This window comes from Lycium barbarum, chromosome 6, assembly GCF_019175385.1.
Source record: "Lycium barbarum isolate Lr01 chromosome 6, ASM1917538v2, whole genome shotgun sequence".
Classification (NCBI taxonomy): Eukaryota; Viridiplantae; Streptophyta; class Magnoliopsida; order Solanales; family Solanaceae; genus Lycium; species Lycium barbarum.
In genome coordinates this window covers 10,499,143-10,517,624 of record NC_083342.1, presented here as the reverse complement: position 1 = coordinate 10,517,624, position 18,482 = coordinate 10,499,143, and the positions used below count along the sequence as shown (strand labels likewise).

The 18,482-nt window shown below is 35.0% G+C and overlaps 1 protein-coding gene and 1 long non-coding RNA gene across 2 annotated transcripts; one reads left to right on the top strand and one right to left on the bottom strand.

Annotated features, from left to right (window-relative positions):
* The first annotated feature begins 1,174 nt into the window (after positions 1-1,174).
* On the top strand, positions 1,175-2,818 carry LOC132599546 (uncharacterized). Its single transcript, XR_009566871.1, has 3 exons — positions 1,175-1,395; positions 1,743-1,789; positions 2,535-2,818. It is a non-coding gene; the product is annotated as an uncharacterized LOC132599546 (long non-coding RNA).
* Positions 2,819-3,855: 1,037 nt separating this feature from the next.
* LOC132600746 (transcription factor GAMYB-like) lies at positions 3,856-11,678 on the bottom strand. Its single transcript, XM_060314108.1, has 3 exons — positions 7,482-11,678; positions 4,375-5,380; positions 3,856-4,279 (listed from the first exon to the last, which is right to left on the bottom strand). Exons 1-2 carry the CDS (start codon positions 7,821-7,823, stop codon positions 4,415-4,417), a joined length of 1,308 nt encoding a protein of 435 aa, XP_060170091.1. The 5' UTR covers positions 7,824-11,678; the 3' UTR covers positions 3,856-4,279; positions 4,375-4,414.
* Positions 11,679-18,482: the final 6,804 nt, after the last annotated feature.

Sequence of the window (18,482 nt, the reverse complement as noted above, 5' to 3'; positions counted from 1 at the left end):
TGCGTTGGAAAGTGTACGAGTTAAATGATATTAGTAATGGACATGAGGTTATCCCCCAAGGTTATAGGTGGTTAGATTGATGGTACAAATGTGTTGTAAATATCAGAAGTTAAACAAATAGAAGAAAATAAGTTTCGTCGAGGTTTAAAATTTATTTGAGTGAAATACGATCCAAGCTATAATATTCTGTATTTTTGGACCAGGAAATTAAACCGTCCAATATGAGAAAATTTACCCGAGCTCGAAGGATTTGGTCATATTCAGGTATGAAAATAAAGAGATCGGTATATAAAAGGGATGAGGTTCCGAAATGATTTAAGACGGAAAAAATGTGACAGCGAGGACTGAAAATAATATTTGGTGTTTGTATAAAGAGGCTATGGACTAGAGTTATACCACATGCTTATGATAATGAGTATATGAAGTGTGTTAGAAGCAATCAATATTGAGTGAACTGAGATCAAGAAATTAATTATGTGAGTAATTAATTAAATATCGGGACAAATATGGAAAGTACGAAATTAAATATTGTATTAATTAGGATTTAAATGGATAAATATTTCGTGGGCTGCTACATGGCATTAATTACGACAAAATGGAATTTAGTGGTCTTGAATGGATTGATGACTCAAGGGTGCATAATATGAATGATGGACGCGTAGAAAGTTATTCATCACTAGTGAAGCATTAAAATTTATGCTACAAAAGTCACTTTGGACAGTTAAAAAAAAACGTACTGCATAGGATCCATATAGTTAATTCATGACACACAAAAACGTTAACAAGAAATTGGTATACATAGTGGAAGAATAAAGAGTTGATTATGGTATTAATTAATTAAATTAAATGGAAAAGTGGATAGCATCCACATGTCATGTAAGGCAGCCCATATATGTGAATAAGTGGTTAAATGTTGAATTGAAGTGGGACAAAATAATTAATCAAGGGATAAGTGGATTAGTGGTCTGTGGACAAAAGTCCACGTGAGTTCATGGGAAAAGTGGCAGCAAAAGGTGACTCATACTTATCATGGATATGGGTGGCATATTAGGAAGGCAAGTGGAGGTACTAATTAAGTGGGACATGTGGTCAATTAATTGGAGTAAAATTCCTATCTCAATTATAAGTGAGATATATATATACATATCTCACACTATGCAGCAACCAAAAAAAAGAAGAAAAGGGTCCATACGTATATTTTAGTCTCATCTAAACAAAAATATTTCTTACGAGGAACTTGTAGCCACGACGAAGGTAGGAATTATTCTTTTGTGCTGAAGTAAAATCATGAGGAACGGTAGGTTATGCCCACGTTGGTTTGCTCCGAATAATAGAAAATCAGAGTTTTCTTCAAAGTAAAGTAAAGTGGGAGAAGATCATTTCTCGGAATATAAGGTAAGAATTATTCTCTTTAAGCATATTTAAATTCATCCCCGCCATAGCAAAAATTTGAGATGGGAACTACAAAATTAACTGCGAGAAATCGGATAAGTTATTGTTGTTGTTATCAGGTGGGCTGTTTTGGAAGTGATTTGAGAATGAATTTAATTCTAGTTTGATATGATATTGTTGGTATTGTTGTTGTTGGTATTTTTATTGATGTTTGGCTAAGTTGGAATTTCGAGGACTGTTAAGTTTACAGGGGAAATGCTGCCCGAATTTTGTTAAGTTTCATTCGTACTTGGATTGGTTAGTAAGTGATGTGGATAATCTAACTGTGGCCTATGTTATCTTAATTTTAGACCTGCGAGCTCGAGAAGCAGACGTTGGACATTAGATAGAGTTTAAGGTATGTGAGGCTAGTCCTTTCTTTCTAATGGCATGAATCCTATAGTATAAGTTTTTTTTTTTCCTCTTCATGAGTTCCTATTTTCCGGAAAGCTAGAAGCCTAAGTCCATAAATGTCTATATAAGATAAGAGATAAGAGATATGATACGATGATGCCATATTGATAATGATGCTATTTATTTATTACACCCACCTTATGTACTAATTCCTTCAAGGTGAGGCAGAATGTCAATAATTGCTCCATAATGAAATCGGGGGATCACGACCTTACGCCACCCCGACAGAGTACAGTTGATCTTGAGTCTTATGCATGTACTATGATAAGCATATTATTACAAGTATTTTTTTTATGAGCATGTCATGATCATATTACACCGCGCCTAGTTGGCCGGGCAGTCACCGCCAAGGCGGGCAGCTATACGGATACACCATGACCTTTTGGCATGGGCAGACACCACTAGTGGGCGGCATGAGATGGTACCCCGGACGCGGGCTAATGTTATTGATTATCACACCGTTCCGATATGGACGGGCAGCTTGCATATTATGCATATATGAGATTATGATGAGTATGAGTAAGACAGCATGCATTACTTCTTTTATGATTGTCATTCAGATTCAGATGTTTCATATTGATGTTCACATTATATTATCCCTGTCTTTCTTCATTGTTTATGCCTCTCATACTCAGTACAATGTTCGTACTGACGTCCGTTTTCTTTGGACGTTGTGTTCATGCCCACAGGTAGACAGGGAGGTGAGCTTGCTCCAGACCCTTAGTAGCTGTCAGCTGATTGAGAGCACTCCATTGTCCGGAGGTGCTTATGATTCTTCTTTTGGTATATAAGCATATTTTGGGCACGACGGAGTCTTGTTCCGTCTATATGTTTAGTATGTCAGTAGAGGCTCGTAGATACGCAGTGTGGGTCAGATGGTCTCACAAGATGTTATTATTATGTATATATTATTTTGATGGCCGAGAGGCAAATGTATATAAGTATTTATGTTTCTATATAAAATATGATTTTCCTACAATTCGTGTATAAAATCAGTAAAAGAACATTAAATGAGTAAGATGAGTATTAGAGCGAGTGGTGCTCGGTGGCTAGCCCCGGGTACCCGTCACGACCCCTAGCTGGGTCGTGACAATATCGTTAATTTAAGACCGCGAGATTCAAAAGTCTTCTTTACTTTCTTAAACTCTGTGCCAAGTCAAACCAGTCGTACTGTTGAAAAAGAAAGTTTATCTTGCAATGTGGCTTTTATTGTTGTTCTGATTATTCAATTATTCCTTTGTAGCTGTCCAGGACGGAAGGGGAGATGTTCAGTGAAGAGAAGAAAGTTAATCTTATCTATTTTTGGCCAGAAAAAATAACCTGGCTCCTTAGATATTTACTGCTACACTTAGCCAACACATTCAGTTCTTGAAAATGACCTTTAATATCTGAAGAAACAAACATATCCTCTCTTCTCGATTTCCCATGTTTTCTTTGATCCCTGCATTGAGGCCCTGATCAATTCTGATTTGCGCCGTTATAAAGCCCATTAAAGGGGAAACGCTCCCTATTTGAATTCTAACCCTAGATTTTATGTTAAGAATGAAAGAATCCTATCCATCCCACCGCTACTTGGTAGTTAAGAGACCAACATATTCAATTTTGTACTTTTGCTGGTTATCTTTTGAAATTAATGTGTTTGTGCATTTATTTATCAGTAAAAAAATTTAATGGGTTTGCAAGTACTTCTCATGTAAATTTCTGAATCTGTGAATGTTGAAAGTGAATTAATTCATCTAGACTGAATAATTGGTGTGCGACTAGGCAAAAATTGACCTACATCTGATTTTTCTAAAAAAACAAATTCAACTATATATACTTTGGAAAATTCACCAAAAATAGCACAACTACATATAGTCGTACCAAATACTTTTAACACATTTCTATAAGACATGTACCAATAACCGAGTTCATGTAAAATAGTAATATAACATGTAAAAATGCAAAAGTAAAAGAGAGAGAGACAACTTGAGATACAAGAGAGAGTCAAAACTCAAGTTGGCTTTCCAAGATCGACGGATCAGAACTTTTAGCCCGTCAAACCAGGCTATTTTTCCAATAACAGTAGCAGTGAAACCAGTTTGTGATAACAGTATAACCAGCTGAAACACCGGTAACAGGTACTGTTTAAGTAATGTAACTAGCAACAGAAAAGGTTTACAACAGAAGAGGTTTACAAAGGACTACAATATTACGACAGAAGAGGTTTACAAAGGAAATTACATTTTTTCCAAAATTGTGTTAGGAAATATCATCAAAAAAGAACAGCCCCGGCTGCATATTTGAATTCCTTATGTTTCTTACCCCATTCTGTTGTGGGACCAAGCAGCTGAAGGAAAGTACCAATCAGTCCCGGAAAACAAATGGTGGCTTGATAGATCATCTTTCCGATCAGTGGGAGTGAAATCAACCTTCACTTGCTTAACCTCGCATCCTTCAAAATCATAGAAAACTCAAATGACATAAATATTTGAAACACTTTCAACTGTGCAGATAATTAGAATAAATTAATTTAATAACCATTCTCACCAACAACTGTCGCTATTGGCTGGTGCTCATCCAATGAACCTCAATTGGTAGGGGTGTATTCACTAAATACCGATCCTAAAGAATGACCTAAAGGGGAGATTGAGTCACAATAAGTATCCTGAAGTGAATTATTCTTTGAAGCTTTGGATGTTTGTGATCCATAAAGTATGGCGTCCAATAGACCACTGTTTCGAGGTGACAGAATGCCTGAATCAGTATGCTCATTTGGAGGAGACTGAATCAAGGTATTGAAGGACTCGACCGGAGGAAGTGGTGCCCAACTTGCCATCGAAGTTTCGTGTGAAGGGAGCTCCAGCTTCTTGCCATTCAAAAAGGCATAGCTGCCAGGAGTTTCACCCGAGAATGATGGGTGACATGACGAAGAGAACCCCAAGGACTGAGCAACCAAAGAAGGGTCATTTTGATTTCGATGACAAGCTTGAAAAAGATCAACATTTAGACCAGAGAAACATGATTCTGAACCTCGTATATGTTTGGATGGATGAATTGTTGAGAGGACCGAACTAGTATTCCTGGAAGAATTAAGACCCTGATCCAGCATGCTAGTTGCAGGAATATCAAGACAGCTACTAGCAGCAATATTAACATTTAGAACAGAGCCTGATCCTCGTATACGCTTGGACGGATGAACTGTTGAGTGGACAGAACGAGTATTGCAGGAAGAATTAAGATCCTGAGCCGGCATGCTAGTTGCAGGAATATTATGAAAGCTACTAGGAGAAATATCAAGAAGCCCCGGAGGATACAACTGCTGGCTAGGTTCAAAAAATTTTAATTCCACAGATGGAATCTCACAAGTGTTGATAGGCAAGACATCAGGATGTGCATTTTCAGAAGACAATGTGTCGAGTTCCTTATTTTGTTTGTCCTCACTAAACGCCCGGAAACTAACTTCTGGAGGGTACATGGACAAGCCTGCACGCCGTTGTCTCTTTAGTTTGGCGTTCCAGTAGTTCTTTATCTCATTGTCTGAGCGGCCAGGCAACTGAAAGGATAGAAAGGCCATGAAAAAATTAATTAATAGCCATTATTCAACTTTGAAGAATGTGTTGGTTGGCACCAATCACTCAAATTGATAAAGTTCAGACAAAATCAGTATTAGAAAATGAAAGCAATAAAACTGTGTCTTTCGAAAGAAAGAGGAGAATCCACAAAAAAGTGATTTCCAAATATGCTTTACATACAAGTTCAGCCAAGCATACGAGCACCATTTTTTACTGAATAACATATAGTGCAAGAGTTCAATTAAAACAACATCCAGATGAAGGAAAATGGACATGGATAGAAAACGACAAATAGGAATCATCACTAGTAGATTAAGATAGCACTCTGTAATTTCATTCTCTCCTTTTTGCCTGGAAAAGATACTGGCTATCAACCCCACTCATTTGAATCAGAACATGTTCAGGTCCTCGGGAAGGGAGCACTAACAACTAACCAACCAAACTACTTGCAGAACAGTATATGAATCCTCCATATTTGGTCGATTCAGACCCATCTCATTCCAATAATGGTAAGAAAATTGTCTATTAAGGCAACTTAAGAGTTAACTAAAACTATTATAGTTCTCTAAATCTCATTGTTACTCCTAACCAACCTTAATGCAAGTGTAACAATAACTGAACCATTTTTTGATAAGGTTGTATGAACCTGCCAACCACACTTAATATTCTCAAACCAACCCAGTGGACTATCCATCCAAACTGGTTTGGTAAAGTACAGCTTGTTGTCTCCCTCATCGTAGAGAAGACTTGAAAAAGAAAAATTGATTGTTAAGAAGGCTTAAAGTGTTTTACCAGACTGCATCTGGGCATACAAATATCAATGAGGATCACCAATTACAAATTTTTTAAGGCAAAAAAAAAAAAAAAATTGTGCCTCTTTACCTACCAAGGTAGGGTAGGTCTGCGTACACTCTACCCTCCCCAGACCCACTTGTGGGATTTAACAATAGAGGCACATCACTAAGGTTTATCTAATCCAAAAAGCATGCAATATTCAAGGTTTGGGCATACAGAGGTGAAATCTTGGAGAGAGGCAGAAACTTATAATTGGATGAACATAAGGAAACAACACTACTCATTTCTTCCCAAAAGCTAGGTCCATAGTTTCAGAATTTAAACACAAATCAAGATCGATAAAGGAAGTTTACAATCACCGACTCAAACCCATTATTGAATCTTACTCAGCAGAATATGGAGGTACTTATTACAGAAATAAAGCGATAGAAGAAGGGAATGGGACATGGCTCCACTATCACTTATGTGGAAAATTTGGAGAGAGAGAAATAGAGAGAGAGCCTTTGAAGGAATAGAGTTGAATTTTATCAAGTTGAGGAGTAGCCTCCGATCCCTTATTTTCTTTTGGTGCACCCATGAAGTTCATTGATAGAGTGCTATGCAACCACCAAACAAAGTAAAAGATTGGGTGTCCGTTGCAGAAAACCATGTTTTCTACTTTTCAGTATACTTCTTGTATATGGCATGTTTTGGCCCAAGCAATTAATGAAATATATTTATTTTATAAAAAAGGAGTTCATAAATATATACATATACATAATACACACACACAACCTGTCGTTTCTGACCCTTTCTGTTGTGGTGTAAACTCAAACAGACCAAACTGATCCGAACCAAACAACTCGAAACCAGTAAGAGAAAAATGAACAGTGCTGAATTTTATTAGGTTTCTTTTTTGGTATAGATTATTTTAAGAAACCGAATACCGAAAATACCAAACCAAAAATTGTTCCAAGCCGTACCGAACCGACCAATGTACATCCGTAAGTATGACCAAGAAAATGACACCATAGTCTATGTACACAAATCCACATAAAGCAACCAAGTGGGGAGTTAGATCAAGAATTAAATGGTAATAAGAACACGGGACATACTTCTGTTTACCAAAACTATATATTGAAGGGTAACCAATATCTTCGGGAATAGTTAAGACTTATATCAGATAGCAGTTTTGGCTTTTAATCAGTTCACATAGTTTTGTCGGAAACTATAAGGTAGCTGCTGAAAAAGGATGAGACATAGTTGTTATCAAGAAAAAAAAAAGAAGGAATGAGACATGATGCAAACCTCAGCAGCCATTTTTGACCATTTGTTTCCCATCTTAGCGTGTAGTTCAATTATTCGACACTCTTCCTCTGGAGTGAGAGCACATTTCTTTAAATCTGGTCTTAGGTGATTTGCCCACCGCAAACGGCAACTTTTCCCACAGCGAGCAAGTCCTGATTGCTTCTGGACTTCTCTCCAATTCCCCGCCCCATGTTTTGCGACGTAATCCATTAAAATCGCATCTTCTGCTTTACTCCAAGGACCTTTTTTCAGTTTGATATTTGCTCCACCACTAGGTTCTTCAACAGATCGCGAATCTACGAAAACTGTTGACGTCATCCTGTCAACACATTCAGTTGTCATACATATCTAAAATTGTTGAACACTTAGGAGCCGTTTGGCCATGAGAATTATTCACTTATTTCCGGAATAATTTTTCACTTAATTTCAAAATCAGTGTTTGGTTAGAAAATTTCCAAATCCAACTTGGAGTTGGATTCCAAATTTGGAAAAGTGCCTTAAACCTGTTTTCCAACTCCATCTTCATAAATTTCAAATAAAGTGTTCTCCTCTCCTTTGTAAAAAGTATAACCAAACACAACTCCAACTTTATAAATTGCATAAAGTGAAAAATATTTGAAATCTATGGCCAAACACCTACTAAAATTGTAGTTTGTAACGGCCAATGAAAGGGATATAAAATGGTTAATCACAATGTCAAGGCATTAATAAAAGCAACACTCCAAATTGCATGACCTCATTCATTATAAAGCTAGTCGAGCGTCCAATCAACAGTGGGCAACAGTAAAGAAATGTTCAACTTTGAGAGGAAAGATTTATAATAGATACTCGGAGAACGACAAAAAGGAAAAGATGAGTAACGCCGAAAATGGATAACTTATTCTGAATTTAGCAGACACGGATAAACCAAACTTTTGAAAACCCATAAGAGTTCCTTATCTTATCTAACGACTCCCTTCATCCCAATTTATATGGCACACTTTCTTTTTTAGTTTGTTCCAAAAAGATGTCCCTTTTTCATAATTAGAAACAACATAACTTTAATATTCCCCATTTATACTTAATGAAATGATTTATAGCCAAACAGTGTCTAACGTTTGTTTTAGACCACAAATCCTTTCTTAAACTTTGTGCCTATCCTTCCTTTCTTTCTTAAACTTTGTGTCTAGTCAATCAATGCCACATAAATTGGGACGGAAGGAGTAGTGCGTAACAGCCAATGGAAGGGATATAAAATTGTTAATTATGACATCAAGGCTGTAATAAAAGCAACATGCTAAATTTCGTGACCTGATTCATGACAAAGCTAGTCGAGCGTCCAATCAGAAGTTAGCGACAATAAAGAAATGGTCAACTTAGAGAGGAAAGATTTAGAATAGATTCTCAGAGAACGACAAAAAGGATAAGATAAATAACGACAACAATGGATAACTTGATATGAACAATTGTATAACCCACCCATTGGCCGTTACGTACTACTCCCTCCGTCCTATTTATGTGACACCTTTTGACTAGGCACAAAGTTTAACAAACAAAAGAAAGTAAGACTTCTGAATTTGTGGTCTAAAACAAACCTTAGAAATGTTAGCTATCAATCATTTCATTAAGGATAAAAGGGGAATTTTAAAGTTAAGTTGCTTCTAATTATGGAAAGGTGACATTCTTTTCGGACAGACTCAATAGGAAAATGTGTTACATAAATTGGGACGAAGGGAGTAGTTTAGATGAGATAAGGAGATCATATGTATTTTTCAAAAATTTGGTTTATATCCGTGTCTGCTAAATCAGAATAAGTTATCCCTTTTCATCGTTACTTATCTTTTCCTTTTAGTCGTTCTCCGAGTATCTATTATAAATCTTTCCTCTCAAAGTTGACAATTTCTTTTTGTCACCCACTTTTGATTGGATGCTCGACTAGCTTTTTCGTGAATGAGGTCACGCAATTTGGCGTGTTGCTTTTATTTATGTCTTAGCGTCGTGATTAACAATTTTATATCCCTTTCATTGGTCGTTATAAACTACACTTTTAGTAGGTGTTTGGCCATAGATTTCAAATATTTTTGACATGATGCAATTTATAAAGTTGAAGTTTAAGATGGAGTTGTGTTTGGTTATATTTTTTGCAAAGGAAAGAAGAGAGCACTTTATTTGAAATTTTTGAAGATGGAGTTGGAAAACAGGTTTAAGACACTTTTCAAAATTCGGAATCTAGGAAAGGGAAATAGTTGATAATTGGGGCGTGAAACTCGCGAAAAGTGATAGTTCATTGTCTGTTTTTGACAGTTATCTCTAAAATGATTGGTCAAATACTATTTGCATTTTCTTGTTCAACTGCTAGGAGGTTTAAAAGTATGTTTACTTGCTTTATGGTAGATATCATTTCCCTTGCTGTATACGGGTCTCAACTCTCGACCAATGAGATTTTCCTTGATAATTGTTTTCGTCTGTGTTTCTAATTTATCCCCAAAGCTGGTTATCACCTTACGTTGTAGTTAGATGAGATAAGGAGATCTATCGGATTTTCAAAATTTTGGTTTATCCGTGTCTGCTAAATTCATCATAAGTTATCCATTTTTGTCGTTATTTATCTTTTCCTTTTTGTCGTTCTCTGATAACTTCTGTTGAATTTAGCAGACACAGATAAATGTTTACATTTGAAAACCTATAAGATCTCCTTATCTATCTAACTATGACGTAAAGGTGATAACCAAATTTGGGGATGAAACAAGCAAACATAGTCGAAAATTATTACCTCGAATTTGCAAGGAAAACCTCATTGGTCGAGAGTCGAGACCCATGAATACAACAAGGGAAATGATATCTACCATAAAGCACGTAAACATACGTTTAAACCTCATAGCAGTTGAACAAGAAATTGCAAATAGTATTTGACCAATCATTTTAGAGATAATGTTCAAAAACACACCTGAACTATCGCTTTTTCGCGAGTTCACACCCCAACTATGAGTTGTTCCTACCTGAACTATTGTTCCCTTTAACTATCACCATCTATGTATTAAAACAACTTAATATTAAAATTCCCCTTTTATCCTTAATGAATGATTTATAGCCAAACAAATGTATAAAGACCACAAAGTTTAAAAGACCTTTCTTTCTTAAACTTTGTGCTAATCAAACGGTGCCACATAAAGTGGGACATAGAGAGTAGCTAGTAACGGCCAATGTAAGGGTTATAAAATTGTTAATTACGACGTCAAGGCTGCAATAAAAGCAACATGCCAAATTGCTTGACCTCATTCACCACAAAGCTAGTCGAGTGTCCAATCAAAAGTGGGCAACAATAACGAAATGTTCAACTTTGGGAGGAAAGATTTAGAATAGATTCTCGGAGAACAACAAAAAGAAAAAGATAAACAACGAATAAAACAGATAATTTATAATGAATTTAGCATATACAGATAAACCAAACATTTGAAAACCCATAAGAGCTCCTTATCTCATCTAACAACTAAGTAAACGAGGAAACACACACAAAAATGATTATCTCAAATTTGCAAGGAAAACCACAGTGGTCGAGAGTCGAGACCCAATGAATACAACAAGGGAAATATATGGGCCATAAAGCAAGTAAACATACTCTTAAACCTCATAGCAGTTGAACAAGAAACATGCAAAATAGTATTGAATCATTTTAACCTCCAAATCAGAATCCAACGAACTTGAATGATTTTCCTTATAAGGAAAACGATATAATAGGGGATTCCACCACTAAGCAATTGCTGGTTCAACTGTCAAATTTCCATATAAGCAAACACTAGGCTCCTGTTTGGCCATAGATTTTGAAGTTGAAACTTGAAAATTGAAAATTTGAGTTTTTGAAGTTGTGATTTTTGGAACTTGAAGTTGTGTTTGGACATGCATTTTACTTGGAAAAAAATTGAAGTTTTGTGAGTGGAAGTAAAATTTGTCCCAAAAACTCAGACCAGTTTTTGGAACTTGAAAATATTTTGAAGATAAATTTTCAAAATCTAATCAAATTTCATGGCCAATCATATATTTGACGATGAATTTTCAAAATCTGATCTAAAATCTATGGTCAAACACTAGCTAAGAAATGCTAAAAATATGCAGGTTGTTGAGTTTACAAAGTGAAACCTCAGAATTAAAATGGTTCAGTATCAAATCTAACACCAAAAAACTACAACAACTCAGCTTAATGCAACAAAAACATATATCTTAAAGAAACTTCAGTTATACCCCCCCCCCCCCCCCCCTCCTTCACCCAACTAGAAGGAACAACATATATCTTAAAGAAAATGCTAAAACACAATAAACTCAATTTTCTATAAAACATTAATCATAACTCAATTGAGCATTTTAGTTTTTTTTTATTTTTTTTTTTACCTGAAATGACAACAGTGCAAGAACCTGCCAACAAAGTCTTGAAGAAAACCGCTTATGATCACTTCCTTAAACAAAAACAAGAAACAAACAAACACCCAAGAAACTAAAATAGTGTAAAAAACAAGATTCAATCTAAATGAACCAAGAAAAATGGCTTAAAACCTTAGATTCACAAAGCAAAAAAAGACCCCTTAACACACGCACAAAATAAAATCATGCAAAAATGACTAAAATTTTCAAGAACCATGAAAAAATAAGTGAAAGACTAAGGCTAGAATGTGAAATCAAGAATGGTCTTAACTCAAAGAACAAATGGTGTAAAAGAGAAAAAAAATTAAGGAACTTTGTTCGGTGTGAGGGGGTGTTTCGGTGTGAAGGAAATGCCACTGTTCAAGTGAGTTAACACTTGGGAGGCGTTATGACCATGAAACGAAGTATTTTTTGTTTTTTTTTTTAAAAAAAGAATTTGAAAGTCGGAGTTGAATTTAGTGTTGCTTTTGGTTATAGTTTTTGCGAAGTATTTGGTTTGAATATAGTGAAAGTGAAAAAAACAAAATCAAAACAAGATTTTGGGTGTTTTTTAAATTCTAAATTTCATGGCCAAGTACTTTTTTAAATAAACACTACAAGAAAGTATAGATATGGCAACAAAAAATTTAATATTTGGCAACAACTTAGTTTTATTGTTGGCAAATGAACTTTTTTGTTGCCAAAGAATTTAATTTTGTTGCCATAGTATTGATTATTATTGCAAAAAATACTTTTGGCAACAACAAAAAAAGTTGTTGCGCGTTATTGCAATAACAACCGTTGGAAAAAGTCTATGCAACATTTTTTTTTTGGCCAAAAGTATTTTTTGCAACAATAATCAATCTATGGCAACAAAAAAAAAATTGTTGCCAAATATATTTTTTTTTGTAGTGAAAGACGAAAAATATTATGGGAAAAGGTGAAAAAGGCTCATGGCCAATCAGTGTAAGGAGTGTTTTCAAGTGAGTTCTTACTTATTTTCTTATGTTCAATAAGTAAGCAAAAAAATTATTATTCTAAAACTAGTTATATGTAACCTAGTGGGGGAGGGGGGTTGGAGTGCGTGGTGGGGTTAGGGATGGGAAGGGTGGTGAGGGTAGGAGTTGGAGTGAAGATGAGATGTGTTCGAGGATGGGAGGAGATAATCAATGTGAAATGTTATTTGTGAAATTTATTTTCCCTACATTCATGAGGAAAGTCTTAAGGAACTTACTTAAAAAAAAAAAATGGTCTTAAACTCAAAGAATAAATGGAGTAAAAGAGAAAGAAGAGAAATTTAAGTACAATTGTTGAGAGTGGTTTGCCATCTGTCAGCTTAGTTTTAAGGAACTTGTAAAGGAAGACAAATGGGAAAATGATAGAAAAAGAGGTGTGTTCGGCATGAAGGAAAATGTTTGAAAAAAACAAAAATGGATACACTTAATTTTTAAAGCCACGTGGTATTTATAATTAATCTCTCTGTGCATTTTTATTTCTCTTGTATTTACTTGGCACACTTTTTAAGAAGCCATAACTAGAATGACAATTTTACAAAATCCTTCCTAATTATTACTTAGTCAAATAATGATTAAAATCAATAAACCACACTTCAAAAGTTGTGCAACCCTAAGAATCTCTTAAACTTTCCAAACCAATATTAATATTAAAGATAAAATCGATATGAAATGGTAAATTATTTCTTGATTTTTTAAATTAGACAAGTAAAATGGACAAGTAATTTTAATATACATGGCAAGTAAACATAAACGAATATTTTTAATATAATAGACAAGTAAAATGGACGAAGGGAGTAAAAAATAAGCTAAATAATTTTAAAAAAAAAAATTGTCAACGAAAAAAGGTTATATTTACACTGTTTTTGTATGACAGAGGCATATATGCACCACTTTTTTAACGAAGGGTGAATCTGCTCGAAATCGCAAGATCGAGGGATATATCTGCGCATTTGTCCACTTTTATATGATGTTGTCAAGGGAAATAACCATTTAGATAAATTGTGAAATTAATGTAATTATTGTGGGTAATTAGGAGGGCACCTTACAACCGATCAATACGAGGAATGCAATTGAGCAATTATTATTATTACTAGAATTTGTGTTTTTTTTTTTTGCATTATCTCCTTTTTATATATTTTGATTTTGATTATTTCGTTATCTATCAATAAATGAACATTGTTATTCCAAAATTCCATATACAAACATATAAGTTGGTTTACAACACACGTTCAAGATTATTATTTTTAATATTCTATTACATTGAGCAAGAAAGAATAACGGATCTGATTGATACTTCTAGACTATATATATAAATAGTGAAGTTAGACTTCTCTTGTTGATTAGTGGTACGCGTATATATGGGTAAAACAAAAACCTTTTTTTCTTCTTATGCTTCTAAAAACAACTAGTTATGTGAGGCCCGTGCTAAGCCCGGGCCCAAACTCAAGTTATAAAAGTAGATATTTTAACTAAAAAAATATAATCTGTGTTAGTACAAGTGTACAACAACAACAACAACAACAACCATTTACCCATTGTAGTCCCACAAGTGGGTAATTATATAAAAGCAAAATTTTCATTTCACTGCTTTAATATTTTAACTTCCATTTTGATAAAATTATTTACTTCAAATCAAATGCGGAGCCAGAATTTGACATTTATAACTTATGTATCCTAATTTTCTGAAGTTATTTAGTTCTAAATAAATAATCTATACATAGTTAATGAACTTTTAAGACAAATACATAATTTAACTTGTGCAGCAGATGGAACTGCTCCTCTCTTAATTAGGGATTAGGGGTTCGAACATGGATATGGAAAAAATCTTTGGAGGAAGCGTTCCCTCCGAATAGGCGCGATACAGTGCTAATTATCTAGATTAATTGGGCTTAAATGCGGATATCGAGCACGAACCAAAAAATCAAAGAACATGAAAAATGAGGTAGAAGGTTCGATAGCTTTTGAAAAGTAGACCTTAAAAATAAAAAATAAAAAAATTGACTTAAATAAATAAGATTAGGACCTAAAAGTAATTAATTTTTTTTTTAAAAGAATTAGAAATTATTGTGAGGACTACAAAAATCCTCAGGTTCGATAGCTTTTGAAAAGTAGACCTTAAAAATAAAAAATAAAAAAAATTACTTAAATAAATAAAATTAGGACATAAAAATAATTAATTAAAAAGTTTTTAAAAATTTGGGAAACTCTTGTGAGGACTACAAAAGTCTTCACATTCCCTCTTATATTATATAGTAATTTTAAAAGGAATTAAATCAGCAGGAGGTTTGTTCCCTCAGTCTCATTCCACGTGGAAAGCATAATCAGATGAATATAAAATTAGGAAAGTGCCATTTACTTTGTTACATTAATTAGTGTTACTTTATTCCTATAATAATTTGTACTTGTACTATTCCTAGAATAGCATCCCAAGAATAGTATCTTTTGCTCGTGTACGCAAGGGGAAAGGCAAGACAAAGTTTATCAAACTTGTAACTAGATTTTTTTTTATTATTATTATTAGTTTTGGGAAAAGGCTATGCCATCGAACTATCGGAAATGACTCACTTATGTCATTCGCCAATAGTTTGACTCATTTATACCATCGCCGTTACCAAAATGGCTCATCCATGCTATTTTTCATTAACGCTGGTTTTACAAATACCAGATATGACACGTGGCCTCCAATTAGAGGTTCACATCGTTTAATTAAACCAGCACAAAATCATGGGTCGAGTTTTAGTTTAATTTAGGATTTAATTTGTATTGGTTCAGTTAGATGATGTGGACCTCTAATTGAAAACCACGTGTCATATCTGGAATTGAAAAATTGACGTTAATGAAAAATGGCATGAGTGAGTCATTTTGGTTACAACGATGGCATAAATGAGCTAAACTATTGATGAGCAGCATAAATGAGACATTTCCGATAATTCGATGACATATTTGAGACTTTTTTTTTTTTTAAAACACATTTTAATTTTATGGACTATGTACTAGAGGAAAGTGATCAAAGGACATTCTAGACAAATGATCAATTTTGAGGGAAGTTTTTTATATAGAAGGGAGCATTCTCCATTCAAAAGAATTTTCCTTTTTGACTGTCTTTTCGAATTCTCATTATTAAGAGACACTTTAATCGTTTGATTAGAAAAATTTAAGATTGAACATTTCTCCGGATGTGTCTATACCCACCTCTTTCTTTACGTGATAAGCACGTAATTTACCAACAAAATTAGATGCGTGACGAGTAAAACATATAGATCAGTTGTTTATTTGTACGGTCTAGACTTTGATAACTTATAATAATGTAGCCGTTCATGATTATTTTGTCCGATTGATCAATTGATTTTTAAAAAACTTTTTTGTCCTTCATACCTTTTTTTGTCCTTTTTTTTTATATAAATTAATCCACCACCTCACCTGCCGCTTGATTCATCGGCACTCTCCACTACTTCTCCGCCATCCTAAAATAAATACTCGCGCGTTGATAATTACTTTACCTCCACCATTAAAGCCACCTTTTCTCTCCACTTCTTTTTTCTTCTCAAAACACATATTGGTGACAATGACCGCAAACGGAATGCAACGAGGACTACATGGTTTTCTTGGGAAGTCGACGAGGAGGGAGTGGAGAAGAAGTTGGCAGGACGGGTAGTTTCTTGGAGAAGCCGACAGGGATAGGGTTTGGGAAGGAAGCCAACGAGAGGTTGGAGGAGGAAGTCAACGAGACTGAGGGGTGGAGAGTTCGGAAATATGATAAATAGAGAAGATATTGGGAAAAATAATATATCTGTCTTTTTTGGTGTTGTTAAATAGGGTTTATTTTAAGTATTTCTCCTATTGTGTTATGGCACTTTTCCCGCTTTAATTAGTACGGCGATGCGATCTTCAAAAAGAGGTGAAACATGAAGAAGGTATATGTTAGACACAATTTAAAGTTTGCCGCTCAAAGGAAGGTCGTATCAAAGGGATTACAAGTCCAAGGGCCACATACAATTCTGATAGATTAAAATGATCTTGGAAAAATCTCATATATGCATTTATAAAAGTCTCAGGCGTATTTTGTTTTACTAAATTCTAATAAAAAAAAAAGTCATATAAGTAACTAAAACACTATAACATGATTTATGAAATTTTTTAAAACTAATAGAATGAAATTTGTATTAAAATCATGCTCTATCTATAGTCTAAAGGGTTCAGGTTGAGTAGGACCAAGACAGAATACCTGGAGTGCAAGTTCAGTAGCGGGACGTAGGAGGTGGATGGGGAAGTGAATATGGGTACTCAGGCCATACCAAAGAAAGGAAGTTTAAGTATCTTGGGTCTATTATTCAAGGAAATGGATAGATTGACGATGATGTCACACATCGTATTGGTGCAGGGTGGATGAAATGGAGGCTTGCATCCGGAGTCTTGTGTGATAATAAGGTACCACCTAAACTTAAAGGCAAGTTTTACAGAGTGGTGGTCAGACCGACTATGTTGTATGGGGCCGAGTGTTAGCCAGTGAAGAACTCTCACATTCAGAAGATGAAAGTTGCGGAAATGAGGATGTTGCGTTGGATGTGTGGCCACACTAGGAGAGATAGGATAAGAAATGAATATATCCAGGACAAGGTGGGAGTGGCCTCTGTGGAGGATAAGATGCAAGAAGTGAGACTGAGATGGTTCGAGCATGTGCAGAGGAGATGCACGGATGCCCCAGTATGAAGGTGTGAGAGACTAGCTATGGACGATTTTAGGAGGGATAGAGATAGGTCGAATAAGTGTTGGGGAGAGGTGATTAGACAGGATATGGCTCAGGTCCGACTTACCCAGGACATGACCTTAGATAGGAGGTTATGGAGGATACGGATTAGGGTAGAAGGTTAGTAGTTAGTTGAGTGTGTCATACTACTAGGCATGGCACTATCCTTGTGGTCTCTTTTCTTTCGAATTTTGATACTATTTGTTGTTCCTCGACCTTTGATTATTGTATTTTTTTTCCTCTTTGTCTTTTACTGACATATGTATCATGCTTTTATATCATTCCTTTATATCATTTTGACATGCCCTTCTATACTGCTTTGAATTACTTGCTCTTGAGCTGAGGGTCTACCGGAAATAACCTCCCTTCCTCCCAAGGTAGGGGAAAGGTCTGCGTACATTCTACCCTCCCCAGAATCCACATTGTGGGATTTCACTCGTATGTTGTTGTTGTTGTTGTAAAATATTAAATAATGGAGCAAAATAATTGTGCGAAATTTCCCCATAGCCACGTTAGCTAGTACGAGTACCTGATCTCTCAAAATTCACCAAATTTTATTTATTTTTCCCCCAAAATTCAAATCCCTAAATTGAAAGCAAATTGTGAAGCCATTGTTCTTCTTCTTTATAGGTACATCTCTAATTCTCTTCTTATAGTTTCTACGGAAAAGACTCAAATATGTCATCGAACTATCAGAAATAGCTCATTTATGTCACTCGTCAATAGTTTGGCTCATTTAGGCCACTCATAAATAGTTTGGCTCATTTATGCCATCGCCAGTTACCAAAATTACCATTCATGCCATTTTTAATAACGTTGGTTTTACAATATCAGATATGATACGTACCGTGACCTCCAATTAGA

Coding starts and splice junctions, on each gene's coding strand:
- LOC132600746 (XM_060314108.1), bottom strand. CDS start 7,823: ATGACAACTGAATGTGTTGACAGGATGACGTCAACAGTTTTCGTAGAT. Junction 5,381..7,481: donor GGTCAAAAATGGCTGCTGAG/GTTTGCATCATG, acceptor CTATCCTTTCAG/TTGCCTGGCCGCTCAGACAA.